At 37.6% G+C, this 14,620-nt stretch overlaps 1 protein-coding gene and 1 long non-coding RNA gene across 2 annotated transcripts; both read left to right on the top strand.

Annotated features, from left to right (window-relative positions):
• The first annotated feature begins 554 nt into the window (after positions 1-554).
• Positions 555-10,945, top strand: LOC113562813 (CD109 antigen-like). Its single transcript, XM_026973310.1, has 11 exons — positions 555-619; positions 782-974; positions 1,188-1,412; positions 5,542-5,792; positions 5,878-6,036; positions 6,205-6,376; positions 6,471-6,662; positions 10,082-10,183; positions 10,271-10,404; positions 10,489-10,609; positions 10,709-10,945. Exons 1-11 carry the CDS (start codon positions 555-557, stop codon positions 10,943-10,945), a joined length of 1,851 nt encoding a protein of 616 aa, XP_026829111.1.
• A 177-nt stretch (positions 10,946-11,122) lies between these two features.
• On the top strand, positions 11,123-12,328 carry LOC113562753. The gene is made up of 3 exons (XR_003407152.1): positions 11,123-11,169; positions 11,298-11,352; positions 12,240-12,328. It is a non-coding gene; the product is annotated as an uncharacterized LOC113562753 (long non-coding RNA).
• The last annotated feature ends 2,292 nt before the right edge of the window (positions 12,329-14,620 follow it).

Here is a 14,620-nt window from a genome sequence, read left to right as displayed (position 1 = left end):
AATTACTGTGGCATTTTAATCATCCCACATTTTTGCAAAATATAAAAGGACAGTATACATAAAAATAAGTTTTTCCAAGAACTATTTAATTGTATAATAATGCATAAAACACGAGGGAAATCTTTGATTTTACTGGAATTCTTAGCTTCTCTCGCGTCATTTTGTCGAGTTGGTTTTCCCCTTCGTAATTGTTCAACTCGTTGAAAATTAACGATAATTTCCCGGAAAAAACCGGTATCGAGAGGCACCACGAGGAAGATTTCGCAAAAGAGGGGAACTGCCCAACGACGGAGTTATACCGACACCTGTGCGCGTGTCACCTACGTATATAATTGTATTTAATTACTCGTGACGTTTGGCAACATTCCTGGTATTTGTGTACTCATCTCTGCGTCTACCGCGCTGTCTTCCGCGTTTTCACTTCTGTAATATATTCGTAAGAAGAATGATTTATGATTACTTTTATTGTCGTCAGTTGCGCAATCTCGCGGTTCATTAGAATTTAAGGGAAAACGCAAATTGTTCACAAATTGCTCGTTTAATTCTCTTAGAATATGGACTGGCGGTGGCTGCACATTCTACTGCTGTCGGCAATCATTTCAAATGCACCGGCAGAACCGTAAGTATAGAGATATTAATAATTTCCACGAATTTCATACAAACAAATGTCGGCAAGTACAGTTCGTTTGAAACAAGCTTCAACGTCGCAGCAATAAAAATTGTAGCTTTATTGTTCGCGTTAGGCATCATCAGTTTGTACAATATTCTCTGTTCCCCCAAGGTATTACACGATTATCGCGCCAAAAGTGATACGTCCTGATTCAGAATATCATGTAGCGGCAAGTATCACCGGCGTATCGACGCCGTCAACGATATACGTTGAATTGACTGGAACACTCGATTCGGGAAGGATATTTAACATTTCTCGGACCGCAATCGTCGAGCCTTATTCCACTAAGATTTTACAATTAGACGTACGTATACATATATGTACGACTGTCTGGATCTGTGATTAGTGATAGTTTTTCTTTGATTAAAAGAGAAATTATTATATAGAAAAATAACACATATATATATTTTGTCATAGTTTTTCTTTGATTAAAAGAGAAATTATTATATAGAAAAATAATACATATATATATTTTGTCACATACTTTATGTTAATAAATTTTCTAATACGATGTTAGATTGGGGAAACCACACCAGGGAAATACACACTCGCTGCACGCGGCTTGTCGGGTATCAATTTCTCTAAATCGAAAGAGATCGAGTACGTTCATAAAAGCTATTCCGTTTTCATCCAGACCGATCGGGCAATTTACAAGCCCGGTCACAAAGTCATGTTTCGATGTTTAATATTGGACTCGAGATTAAGACCGAGTATCGTGGGACCAGCGGAAGTATACATGGTTGTAAGTATCATCACTGAGTGTAACGTGTGACTAAAACATTGTCTCACTTCTGATAATGGAATGGTATAACAAAAACATTTATTTTCAAAGATGCAGGGTTTTGTTCTACAAACAAAGAATTATATTCTGCTAAAGATAATCTTCAACAAACTATTAAAGTTTCTACTTGATATTAAAGGAAAGAAAAAGATATATCTTTCTCTCTCGCGCGTATCTCTTAAATGGTATCTGTAAACAGTTACGAGTTATTAATTTTTAACGGCCTTCTGTAATCAAACTTGAAATTTGTGTTGGAACTTTGTAAACGCGGATATACCCAGTAAGCAAAATGTGTGCAATCTGCCAGCAGATTGGCAACAGATTACTGCAGAAGTTGATAGCAAATTGGCATCCGTTATGTCCGCGTTAGGATAGGGATCTGCCAGCAGAGCCTGCTAACAGACTCTGACGGCAGATTGGCGGCAGAAACCGAGCAGGATCTGTTAACATTTGACGGCAGATTGACGGCAGAAACCGAACAGAATCTGCAGCTTTCGGCCATTCATATTTACGATATATTAAAGCATGTGTTTACTTTTAACACACTATAAATTGTTAAAAGAACGCATTTGTTTGTTTGTTCAATTAAAGTACATTTGGCTTGATGTGTCTTTCTGACAGTTCGTTGCATAATCTCTCTCTTATTGTTAATTTATTCTAATCCGAAGTCCGAATTTTGCTTTCGAACTTCAGATTGCTTGTGGCGTGCGTGAACTACGTGGACGCTGTCCATGGGAGCCTCTGTGCCGCGAGTGCAAAAATGTTCAGAAAAATTAATATTGTCATGCCAAGGCGCGTATATTAACTTATATAACTGTTAGGCTAAATCTTAACATCGAGTAAGAACTCGACGCGTGCACCGCATAGCGGTGCGCAGCGAAAACACGTATTCATAGCCGTGTAAATTTGAATACTGTCAAAAGCTGCAGATCCTGTTCGGTTTCTGCTGCCAATCTGCCGTTAGATTGCGCGTGCGCAAATCTTGCTCGGTTTCTGCTGCCAATCCGACTTCGAGCCATGTTTGCGGATTCTGCTCGGTTTCTGCCGCCAATCTGTTCTTAGGTTTTATGAGCAAGCTCTGTTACATTTCTGGCACCAATTTGTCGAATTAATCGTTAACAACTTCTGTATCAAATTTGTTGTCTTTTGGCTGGCAATAGTTGATAGCAGATAGTTAGCATCATCTGCTTTTCGCAGACTTGGATATCTGGGTAAGCAAAATGTGTGCAATCTGCCAGCAGATTGGCAACAGATTACTGCAGAAGTTGATAGCAAATTGGCATCCGTTATGTCCGCGTTAGGATAGTGATCTGCCAGCAGAGCCTGCTAACAGACTCTGACGGCAGATTGGCGGCAGAAACCGAGCAGGATCTGTTAACATTTGACGGCAGATTGACGGCAGAAACCGAACAGAATCTGCAGCTTTCGGCCATTCATATTTACGATACATTAAAGCATGTGTTTACTTTTAACACACTATAAATTGTTAAAAGAACGCATTTGTTTGTTTGTTCAATTAAAATACATTTGGCTTGATGTGTCTTTCTGACAGTTCGTTGCATAATCTCTCTCTTATTGTTAATTTATTCTAATCCGAAGTCCGAATTTTGCTTTCGAACTTCAGATTGCTTGTGGCGTGCGTGAACTACGTGGACGCTGTCCATGGGAGCCTCTGTGCCGCGAGTGCAAAGATGTTCAGAAAAATTAATATTATCATGCCAAGGCGCGTATATTAACTTATATAACTGTTAGGCTAAATCTTAACATCGAGCAAGAACTCGACGCGTGCACCGCATGGCGGTGCGGAGCGAAAACACATATTCATAGCCGTGTGAATTTGAATACTGTCAAAAGCTGCGGATCCTGTTCGGTTTCTGCTGCCAATCTGCCGTTAGATTCCGCGCGCGCAGATCTTGCTCGGTTTCTGCCGCCAATCTGCCGTTAGATTCCGCGCGCGCAAATCTTGCTCGGTTTCTGTCGACAATCCGACTTCGAGCCATGTTTGCGGATTCTGCTCGGTTCTGCCGCCAACCTGTTCTTAGATTTTGTGAGCAAGCTCTGTTACATTTCTGGCACCAATTTGTCGAATTAATCGTTAACAACTTCTGTATCAAATTTGTTGTCTTTTGGCTGGCAATAGTTGATAGCAGATAGTTAGCATCATCTGCTTTCGGCAGACTTGGCTATCTGGGTAAGCAAAATGTGTGCAATCTGCCAGCAGATTGGCAACAGATTACTGCAGAAGTTGATAGCAAATTGGCATCCGTTATGTCCGCGTTAGGATAGGGATCTGCCAGCAGAGCCTGCTAACAGACTCTGACGGCAGATTGGCGGCAGAAACCGAGCAGGATCTGTTAACATTTGACGGCAGATTGACGGCAGAAACCGAACAGAATCTGCAGCTTTCGGCCATTCATATTTACGATATATTAAAGCATGTGTTTACTTTTAACACACTATAAATTGTTAAAAGAACGCATTTGTTTGTTTGTTCAATTAAAGTACATTTGGCTTGATGTGTCTTTCTGACAGTTCGTTGCATAATCTCTCTCTTATTGTTAATTTATTCTAATCCGAAGTCCGAATTTTGCTTTCGAACTTCAGATTGCTTGTGGCGTGCGTGAACTACGTGGACGCTGTCCATGGGAGCCTCTGTGCCGCGAGTGCAAAAATGTTCAGAAAAATTAATATTGTCATGCCAAGGCGCGTATATTAACTTATATAACTGTTAGGCTAAATCTTAACATCGAGTAAGAACTCGACGCGTGCACCGCATAGCGGTGCGCAGCGAAAACACGTATTCATAGCCGTGTAAATTTGAATACTGTCAAAAGCTGCAGATCCTGTTCGGTTTCTGCTGCCAATCTGCCGTTAGATTCCGCGCGCGCAAATCTTGCTCGGTTTCTGTCGACAATCCGACTTCGAGCCATGTTTGCGGATTCTGCTCGGTTCTGCCGCCAACCTGTTCTTAGATTTTGTGAGCAAGCTCTGTTACATTTCTGGCACCAATTTGTCGAATTAATCGTTAACAACTTCTGTATCAAATTTGTTGTCTTTTGGCTGGCAATAGTTGATAGCAGATAGTTAGCATCATCTGCTTTCGGCAGACTTGGCTATCTGGGTAAGCAAAATGTGTGCAATCTGCCAGCAGATTGGCAACAGATTACTGCAGAAGTTGATAGCAAATTGGCATCCGTTATGTCCGCGTTAGGATAGGGATCTGCCAGCAGAGCCTGCTAACAGACTCTGACGGCAGATTGGCGGCAGAAACCGAGCAGGATCTGTTAACATTTGACGGCAGATTGACGGCAGAAACCGAACAGAATCTGCAGCTTTCGGCCATTCATATTTACGATATATTAAAGCATGTGTTTACTTTTAACACACTATAAATTGTTAAAAGAACGCATTTGTTTGTTTGTTCAATTAAAGTACATTTGGCTTGATGTGTCTTTCTGACAGTTCGTTGCATAATCTCTCTCTTATTGTTAATTTATTCTAATCCGAAGTCCGAATTTTGCTTTCGAACTTCAGATTGCTTGTGGCGTGCGTGAACTACGTGGACGCTGTCCATGGGAGCCTCTGTGCCGCGAGTGCAAAAATGTTCAGAAAAATTAATATTGTCATGCCAAGGCGCGTATATTAACTTATATAACTGTTAGGCTAAATCTTAACATCGAGTAAGAACTCGACGCGTGCACCGCATAGCGGTGCGCAGCGAAAACACGTATTCATAGCCGTGTAAATTTGAATACTGTCAAAAGCTGCAGATCCTGTTCGGTTTCTGCTGCCAATCTGCCGTTAGATTGCGCGCGCGCAGATCTTGCTCGGTTTCTGTCGACAATCTGACTTCAAGCCATGTTTGCAGATTCTGCTCGGTTTCTGCCGCCAATCTGTTCTTAGATTTGTGAGCAAGCTCTGTTACATTTCTGGCACCAATTTGTCGAATTAATCGTTAACAACTTCTGTATCAAATTTGTTGTCTTTTGGCTGGCAATAGTTGATAGCAGATAGTTAGCATCATCTGCTTTCGGCAGACTTGGCTATCTGGGTATATATAACGGAATTAAAATTAAGAAATGGACTGCAGGATGGTGATGGTAATCGTGTGAAACAATGGACTCGGCCGTCAATTACCCACGGAATCTTTATCAGTGAGTTAGAGCTATCGCAGTCACCGGTACTAGGTATTTGGAAGATTATTGCCAACGTGGGTGATCAGACATTTGAAAAGGAATTTGAAGTCGCGGAATATGTTCTGCCGAATTTCGAGGTGACAATCGATTCGCCGAAACATGTACAGTTCAAAGAGTCAAAAGTTGCGGCAACTGTTCATGCAAGGTAAACGAATCCTCGTAAGAGAGATCGTAAAGTAAGCAATCTTGTAAAAGAATTATTCATACTATCCCAAGTGCACATAATTCAGATACACCTATGGGAAACCAGTAAAAGGAGAAGCTACGATAACAGCGTACCCAGACATTTTCTCTGGCGTTATCCAACCGATATTCCAACAACCAGTGAGAAAAGTGGTACCAATTGACGGGAAAGTTACAGTCGATTTCGATATTCTGACCGAATTGAGGTACATATAAATTCGACGTAATATTACATTGTGTGTTATTTACATGTATGTCATATGCAAAGACAATTCCCAAGTGATTTGCATCTGAAAACATAAAGGAATATTTAATGGAATTATTGTGCTCTCTCTCTCTCTCTTTAATATATGTGCCTATGTCTGTGTATATAGACTAACGGATGAATATGAAAGACCCATCATGATCGACGCAGTCGTGGAGGAAGAATTAACTACCAGGAGACAAAATACCTCGGTACAAGTAACGCTTCACAAACACAAATACACAATGGAACTGATAAAGTCATCCGAATACTTCAAACCGGGACTAAAATACACTGCCTTTGTAAGCATGTCCCGTTTAAACAACATTTAGTAGATGGATTTGTTGAACCGATGCCGACCTTCCACGTGTACTGTATCACGTATATCCTTTACAGATCAAAATGACGTATCACGATGGATCGCCAGTACAGGACACGAAAAATCCTGTGCTGATAGCATATGGATACACGTACAATCAATCTGCGTATTCAAATATCACGCGTATGTTAGATAAAAATGGCATGGTGCAATTGGATTTTTATCCGCCTAGAGCAAAGGACAACATATCTTTCCCTCTGAATATAGAGGTAAAATGATCACACTTCTGTCTCCAATTAAGAACGTAGATGACGGACTGTCTGTACAAAAAGTTAAAGTCATGCACATTGTTAAGTCTCTCTTTTTTTGTCTATACAGGGTGATTCGTATGAAGTGACCGATTTAATTATTAGTGACATTTGAAGACATATGAAAAAAGAGTTTATACCGAAATGTTCAGTACAAAGGAGGACACCATATATAACGGCTACGATTATTTTATGAGTGGAGGCGTTGAGGACGTTTCAAAGTCAACTTCTTTTTTTTAATGGGATGCTGTATTTTTTATTTTATAGGATAGTAGCCCTTTTTAATATAAATTTAATGATACATTACATAAAAGCATTCGAGGTCAATCAAGGCCAAAAATACATGATAAAATAAAATTCAAACGTATGATCTGTATTTCTGTTCCTCACAATAAATGTTCAAAGTTTTCACCTTGAACTCGACGACACAGATGAATTGTCTTGCTCGTGATATAATCCGTAATATTGAACGGGCACTATGTCTATGTCGATCTGGATCTCGTTCATTTAATACTCTTGCAGTTTCAGCTGCATTTTTTCCACATTCACCAAAAGTTATCAAAATGTCTACAATTTGTGAATTATTGTAATTAGCCATTACGTTCAGTGCTACGACTAATCTCATACTAAGGCTGCGTTCGCTTTGGCACTCGCAACGTTTGTAAGCATCACTTGTCCTTACAATCTTCGTAATAATAACATTATGATAGCAGTTTCCAAAGAAAACACAGCTCATAAACATAGACCTAGACATACTGAGAGCCAAAGCGAACGACGGACGGATATACAGATCATACATTTGAATTTTATTTTATCATGTATTTTTGGCCTTGATTGACCTTGAATGTTTTTATGTAATGTATCATTGAATTTATATTAAAAAGGGCTACTATCCTATAAGATAAAAAATACAGCATCCCATTAAAAAAAGAAGTGACTTTGAAACGTCCTCAACGCCTCCACTCATAAAATAATCGTATCCGTTACATGGTGTCCCCTTTGTACCGAACATATCGGTATAAACTCTTTTTTCATGTGTCTTCAAATTTCACTAATAATTAAATCGGTCACTTTATACGAACCACCCTGTATACGTACATATCACAAGGCCGCAACATATAATTGTCGCGTATACAGGGTGTCCCGGGTTTTAACCGACAAACTGCGGGAGCATATTCTACTAGTGGAAATAAGAAAAAATTCTTATATCGAGTTTGCTTAGAAATGCTTTATTACAAAGTTGTAAACCAATATTGAAAAGAAATATGAGATAAGTAACAACGGAACATAGTGTAGAATTTGCAAGGTCGAAGATGTTTATGTTACGTGTATTCACATGTATTCATGTTCACTATGTTGAAACGATTCAGTATGATTGTTACTTTCACAACAGTAGCTGTTAGATTTCAATCGTCGTGTGAACTAGCAATTACTATCAGAATGCCAAAAGTGTTTTCAAATGAGGAATACACCGATATTCATTTCGCGTACGGATTCTGTGACGGAAATGCACGAGCTGCCGTACGAGAGTATCAACGTAGATTTCCTAACAGAGAGTACCAGATAGATTTAAAGCAACGAATTACTAATTCAGTTACTGAGATGCAACAAAATTTTCAGAAATGTCGTACCGTAACAAATTCTGTACTACGTCGATGTCTAGCTTGTATCGATGCGCAAGGACAACATTTTGAAATGCGTCACTAAATCATTGCGTAGATAATTTTTATTTTTGTGAAAAAATCCGTTGTTACTTATCTGATATTTCTTTTCAATATTGGTTTATAACTTTGTAATAAAGCATTTCTAAGCAAACTCGATATAAGAATTTTTTCTTATTTCCACTAGTAGAATATGCCCCCGCAGTTTGTCGGTTAAAACCCGGGACACCCTGTATATATATATATATATATAATATAATAAGAAAAAATTCTTATATCGAGTTTGCTTAGAAATGCTTTATTACAAAGTTATAAACCAATATTGAAAAGAAATATGAGATAAGTAACAACGGAACATAGTGTAGAATTTGGAAGGTCCAAGATGTTTATGTTACGTGTATTCACATGTATTCATGTTCACTATGTTGAAACGATTCAGTATGATTGTTACTTTCACAACAGTAGCCGTTAGATTTCAATCGTCGTGTCAACTAGCAATTACTATCAGAATGCCAAAAGTGTTTTCAAATGAGGAATACACCGATATTCATTTCGCGTACGGATTCTGTGACGGAAATGCACGAGCTGCCGTACGAGAGTATCAACGTAGATTTCCTAACAAGAGAGTACCAGATAGATTTAAAGCAACGAATTACTAATTCAGTTACTGAGATGCAACAAAATTTTCAGAAATGTCGTACCGTAACAAATTCTGTACTACGTCGATGTCTAGCTTGTATCGATGCGCAAGGACAACATTTTGAAATGCGTCACTAAATCATTGCGTAGATAATTTTTATTTTTGTGAAAAAATCCGTTGTTACTTATCTCATATTTCTTTTCAATATTGGTTTATAACTTTGTAATAAAGCATTTCTAAGCAAACTCGATATAAGAATTTTTTCTTATTTCCACTAGTAGAATATGCCCCCGCAGTTTGTCGGTTAAAACCCGGGACACCCTGTATATATATATATATATATATAATATAATAAGAAAAAATTCTTATATCGAGTTTGCTTAGAAATGCTTTATTACAAAGTTATAAACCAATATTGAAAAGAAATATGAGATAAGTAACAACGGAACATAGTGTAGAATTTGGAAGGTCCAAGATGTTTATGTTACGTGTATTCACATGTATTCATGTTCACTATGTTGAAACGATTCAGTATGATTGTTACTTTCACAACAGTAGCTGTTAGATTTCAATCGTCGTGTCAACTAGCAATTACTATCAGAATGCCAAAAGTGTTTTCAAATGAGGAATACACCGATATTCATTTCGCGTACGGATTCTGTGACGGAAATGCACGAGCTGCCGTACGAGAGTATCAACGTAGATTTCCTAACAAGAGAGTACCAGATAGATTTAAAGCAACGAATTACTAATTCAGTTACTGAGATGCAACAAAATTTTCAGAAATGTCGTACCGTAACAAATTCTGTACTACGTCGATGTCTAGCTTGTATCGATGCGCAAGGACAACATTTTGAAATGCGTCACTAAATCATTGCGTAGATAATTTTTATTTTTGTGAAAAAATCCGTTGTTACTTACCTCATATTTCTTTTCAATATTGGTTTATAACTTTGTAATAAAGCATTTCTAAGCAAACTCGATATAAGAATTTTTTCTTATTTCCACTAGTAGAATATGCCCCGCAGTTTGTCGGTTAAAACCCGGGACACCCTGTATACATGCGTATATCTCTGCAGGCACAATACTTGAATCTGCACGAATGGTTTCCCGCGACTAATCAAGCTACATCCGTGAGCAACGAATACATCCAAATAACGCTGAAAACGGAAAGTCCAAAGGTATATACCGCGAGATCTATCATTCCACGCGCTAACATTGACATCGTTAGTGATGATATTTTCTGACAAGCTTTTTTATCCCGCAAGGTAAACGACTACGTCGAGATCGAAGTGAATTCTACCGCGCCATTGAAGTATATAAGTTACGAGGTGCTTGGTCGCGGTGATATTTTAGACGCAGGATCAATCTACGTGCCAGACAAGCACACGACGTCCTTCAAGTCAGTACGAAGCATCGAGGCAATTTAAATCTCGAGCTTCTTCGAATACCTCGCGGATTCACGTAGACGTTTGTCTGCTTTTAGATTTTTAGCGACGTACGTCATGGCCCCCACTGCGCACGTGATCGTGTATTACGTACGCGCGGATGGGGAAGTGATAGCCGATTCTTTGGACGTCGAACTCGCGGGAGTACTTCAAAACTTTGTAAGCTACCGCGTTCCGCTTTCGACGAGCTAAACTGTGCCAAATACCGTGCAATGTGCAAACGATCTGAAACGATCTGCTTTTTATTCATACTTACAGGTCAACATTACTGCAACGCCTGGTGAAGTTGCACCTGGTGAAAGTGTTAATCTCGCGATATCCGCGAGACCGAACTCTTTCGTCGCACTGTTAGGTGTCGATCAGAGATCCATCCTGCTAAAATCTGGGAATGATATCTCTTACGTACGTAATATGCTGAAAATATTCCGACCGTTTGACGAAATGATTACGAGAAATTATCATCGTTATCGAAACGTTCAGATGCCGCCCGGATAATTCCACACGTGCATTACATCATGCATTTTTCTCCTCTCTTGCCAAATGTGTGTCGTCAGTAACGAATGTCATTCTGATCACTGAGTAATTTGTTGATTACTTGCAGGAGCAAATATACAAGGAACTGCAATCGTACGATAGGGCGGAAGTATCGCCGTATACAGATTCGTTTTCGGTCGGCCCTCTGGAGACCCGGTTCAGGAACGGCGGACGATGTGTTTCAAGTAAAATTTGCTATTACAATTGCTACATGCTATTCTGCTACGTTAAATTTCTCGATTATTATCCAACGTGTCTGTACGTGTGCCTAATCGATCGAAATTGATATCAAAATTGCAACTGTCTGTCGCAGAAAACTGGCGTGGTAATTCTCACAAACGGTTACGTTCACGAGAATTTTGCTATACGTAAGTATTATAAAGAGGCGGAAAATTATAATATTATAATATTAAAATCTCTAATAAGATACTAATATAACTCGCACATTAATTATATATATTCACATGCAGCGTATCTCTAAATTATTTTATTCAGAATATACAATAATAATACGTTAGACAGCCATATTTCACTTATACTTGTAATATAGCATGACAATAACATCAATTGTTTTCAATTTATTCTTTAATCAGTATTGGCCGTCGAGTGTCATCTCTCGGCCAGATATTAGATATACAGGGTGGCCCATTTTAATTTATACAGTCGATTTTTTAAAAAACTAAAAGAGATACGAAAAAATGTTTCAGACAGACATGTCACGATTTCGAGGGGACATAAGATGATACCATTGGTTTGACCTTGAATAGTCGTTTGAAGGTCACGCGAAGATCACCTTCAATTTTCTTAAATTGAAACCCCAACTTTTTATTGCAGATTCTTTATTCTCCATCGAAAAGTAAGTACCTTTGTCTGAAACATTTTCCGAAAAATGTCATCTTATGTCCTTGAAATGATCTTCAAGATGAGTTTTGAGGACATTTTAAGGACATAAGATGACATTTTTCGGAAAAATGTTTCAGACAAAAGTTACTTACTTTTCGATGGAGAATAAGAATCTGCAATAAAAAGTTGGGGTTTCAATTTAAGAAATTGAAGGTGATCTTCGCGTGACCTTCAAACGACTATTCAAGGTCAAACCAATGGTATCATCTTATGTCCCCTCGAAATCGTGACATGTCTGTCTGAAACATTTTTTCGTATCTCTTTTAGTTTTTTAAAAAATCGACTGTATAAATTAAAATGGGCCACCCTGTATATATATATCTTTTTTTAAATCGAGCTTGTATGTGTGTAGTATACTACAGAGCTAGTTTGGATGGAGCATTTGCATCCGCTGCGGGAGGGCCAGTCCCAGGCCTAGCTGCATTACCGCCCGAGAAGGTCAAAGTTGCAAAGATTTCCCGAAACTTGGCTTTGGCAAACGCTTGACGCTGGGTAATGCAATGACGTAATAATTATCATGCATATACTTTAATTCTTCCCTGTACAGGTATTGGTAAATGTTCTAAACGATTGATTATTCACGCAGATATGGCGACGTCTCAAAATAACTACAGGCGGAATTTCAGAATTGTCGAAGCTATTAAAGTATTTGAAATGTAAATATAAATAATAATGATAAAAATAAATTATTTTGAAGATGAAGATAATACATAGTTTTACCATCAAAATGTCTTTGGTGCTTTACGGTTTTTGAAGGCCCCTCTACACGCAATCTTGCATTCCAAACAGTATATTTAAATATCTTCATTTTTACCAGACAACTGAAAGATAAAAGAATGGTACTTTTTAGTCAATCATTAGGAGAGGACTTTGAACGGCAAATGAAATGATTTTTCAGCCAGTCTTCAGTGGAAATCCATTCAGGCAAAAACAACCAAATGCTCTTTTCTTCAATAAATAAATGATATGCCTTTGAATTGTTCTTTTCCAAATGAAATGAGCTTGTTTTGGTGACTTTCAGACGCACTTCCTAATGAGTTACTGGTCGTTCCATAGAAGACTGTGAAAATCCATTTTCATTTATGGCAACTGTGTTAAATCCTCCTAATGTGTTATATTTTAAAAAGAATTTAAAATTTTTCACGTTGCTGTCACGATTTAAAATCGATAAGAAATAAACATTTCCTGAAAATGAAATGCGAGATGGGGCGGCGAGATTCCGTGAAAATCTGTCAGCACAAAATCGTAATAATTCAAAATCGTTTTATAGATTTGCATTATTCTAAAATATAAAGTGTCAGCATTTAATTGTCTTTTACTGGTCAAACTCCATAGAAGACTGTGAAAACGACATTATTGCAGGCACCAAAGAATTTCACAAAAGGTATTTTAAAAGAATTTAAAATTTTCTGATCGTTGGTTGTCATGATTTAAAATCGATAAGAAATAAACATTTCGAAAATGGAAAATGCGATTTAAAGGCGAGATGTCATGGAAAATCTGTCATGCGCGACAAAATTTAAAATAATCTCAAACGTTTTACAGATTTTACATTATTCTGCAATATAGCAAGCCTAATTTAAATTGTCTTTTACTGGCTGTCTTATTGGAATTGTGTGAAATCCATTTCATTTATATGCAATTCAAAAGAACTCTCCTGATGTTATATTTTAAAAGAATTTAAAATTCTTCCATCGTTGGCTGTCACGATTTAAAATCAGATAAGAAATAAACATTTCTGAAAATGGAAATGCGAGATTTAAAGAGATGCCTTAAAAATCTGTCGTGCGAAAAATCAAAATAATCTCAAACGTTTTTACAGATTTTACATTATCTCAGTGAATATAAATGCCGCATTTGCACCTGTTTTACTATCGTTCCATAGAAGACCGTGTGAAAATCCATTTCATTTATATGCAATTCAAAGAACTTCCTCCTAATGTACATTTTAAAAGAATTTAAATTTATCGTTGGTTGTCACGACGAAATCGATAAGAAATAAATACTGAAAATGAAATGCGAGATTAAAGGCGAGATTCCTATGAAAATCTGTCAAAAGGACAAAATTCAAAATAATCTCAAACGTTTTACAGATTTTAGCATTATCTTGCAACAGTCAGCATTTGAATTCACTTTACTGGTCGTTCTAGAAGACTGTGTGAAAACTACTATTTATATGCAACTAAAAGAATTTCTCCTCCAATGTGTTGTATTTTAAAAGAATTTAATTTTTCCATCGTTGGTTGTCACGATTTAAAATCGATAAGAAATAAATATTTCGAAACAAAATGCGAGATTTAAAGGGGGCGAGATTCCTGGGTGAAAATCTGTCGCGTGCGACAAAATCAAAATAATTCAAACGTTTTACAGATTTTAAGACATTCTACATAGCAACAAGATTTTGAATTGTCTTTACTGGTCGTTCCATAGAAGACGGTGAAAACTATTTTCATTTATATGCAATCCAAAGAATCCTCCTCCTAATGTGTTACATTTAAAGAATTTAAAATTTCTTCCTACGTTATTGTCATGATTTAAAATCGATAAAGAAATAAACATTTCCTCGAAAATGGAAAATGAGATTTAAGCAGATTCTAAGTGAAAATCTTGTCGCGCGACAAAATCTGTAATAATCTCAAACGTTTTACAGATTTTGGCCATTCTAAGAATATAGCGCCAGCATTGAATTGCTCTTACTGGTCGTTCCATAGAAGACTGAAAATCCATTTTCAT

Source organism: Ooceraea biroi, chromosome 10 (assembly GCF_003672135.1).
Source record: "Ooceraea biroi isolate clonal line C1 chromosome 10, Obir_v5.4, whole genome shotgun sequence".
NCBI lineage: Eukaryota > Metazoa > Arthropoda > Insecta > Hymenoptera > Formicidae > Ooceraea > Ooceraea biroi.
The sequence above is the reverse complement of the archived record's forward strand: the minus strand, read 5'-3'. Positions and strand labels throughout refer to the sequence as shown.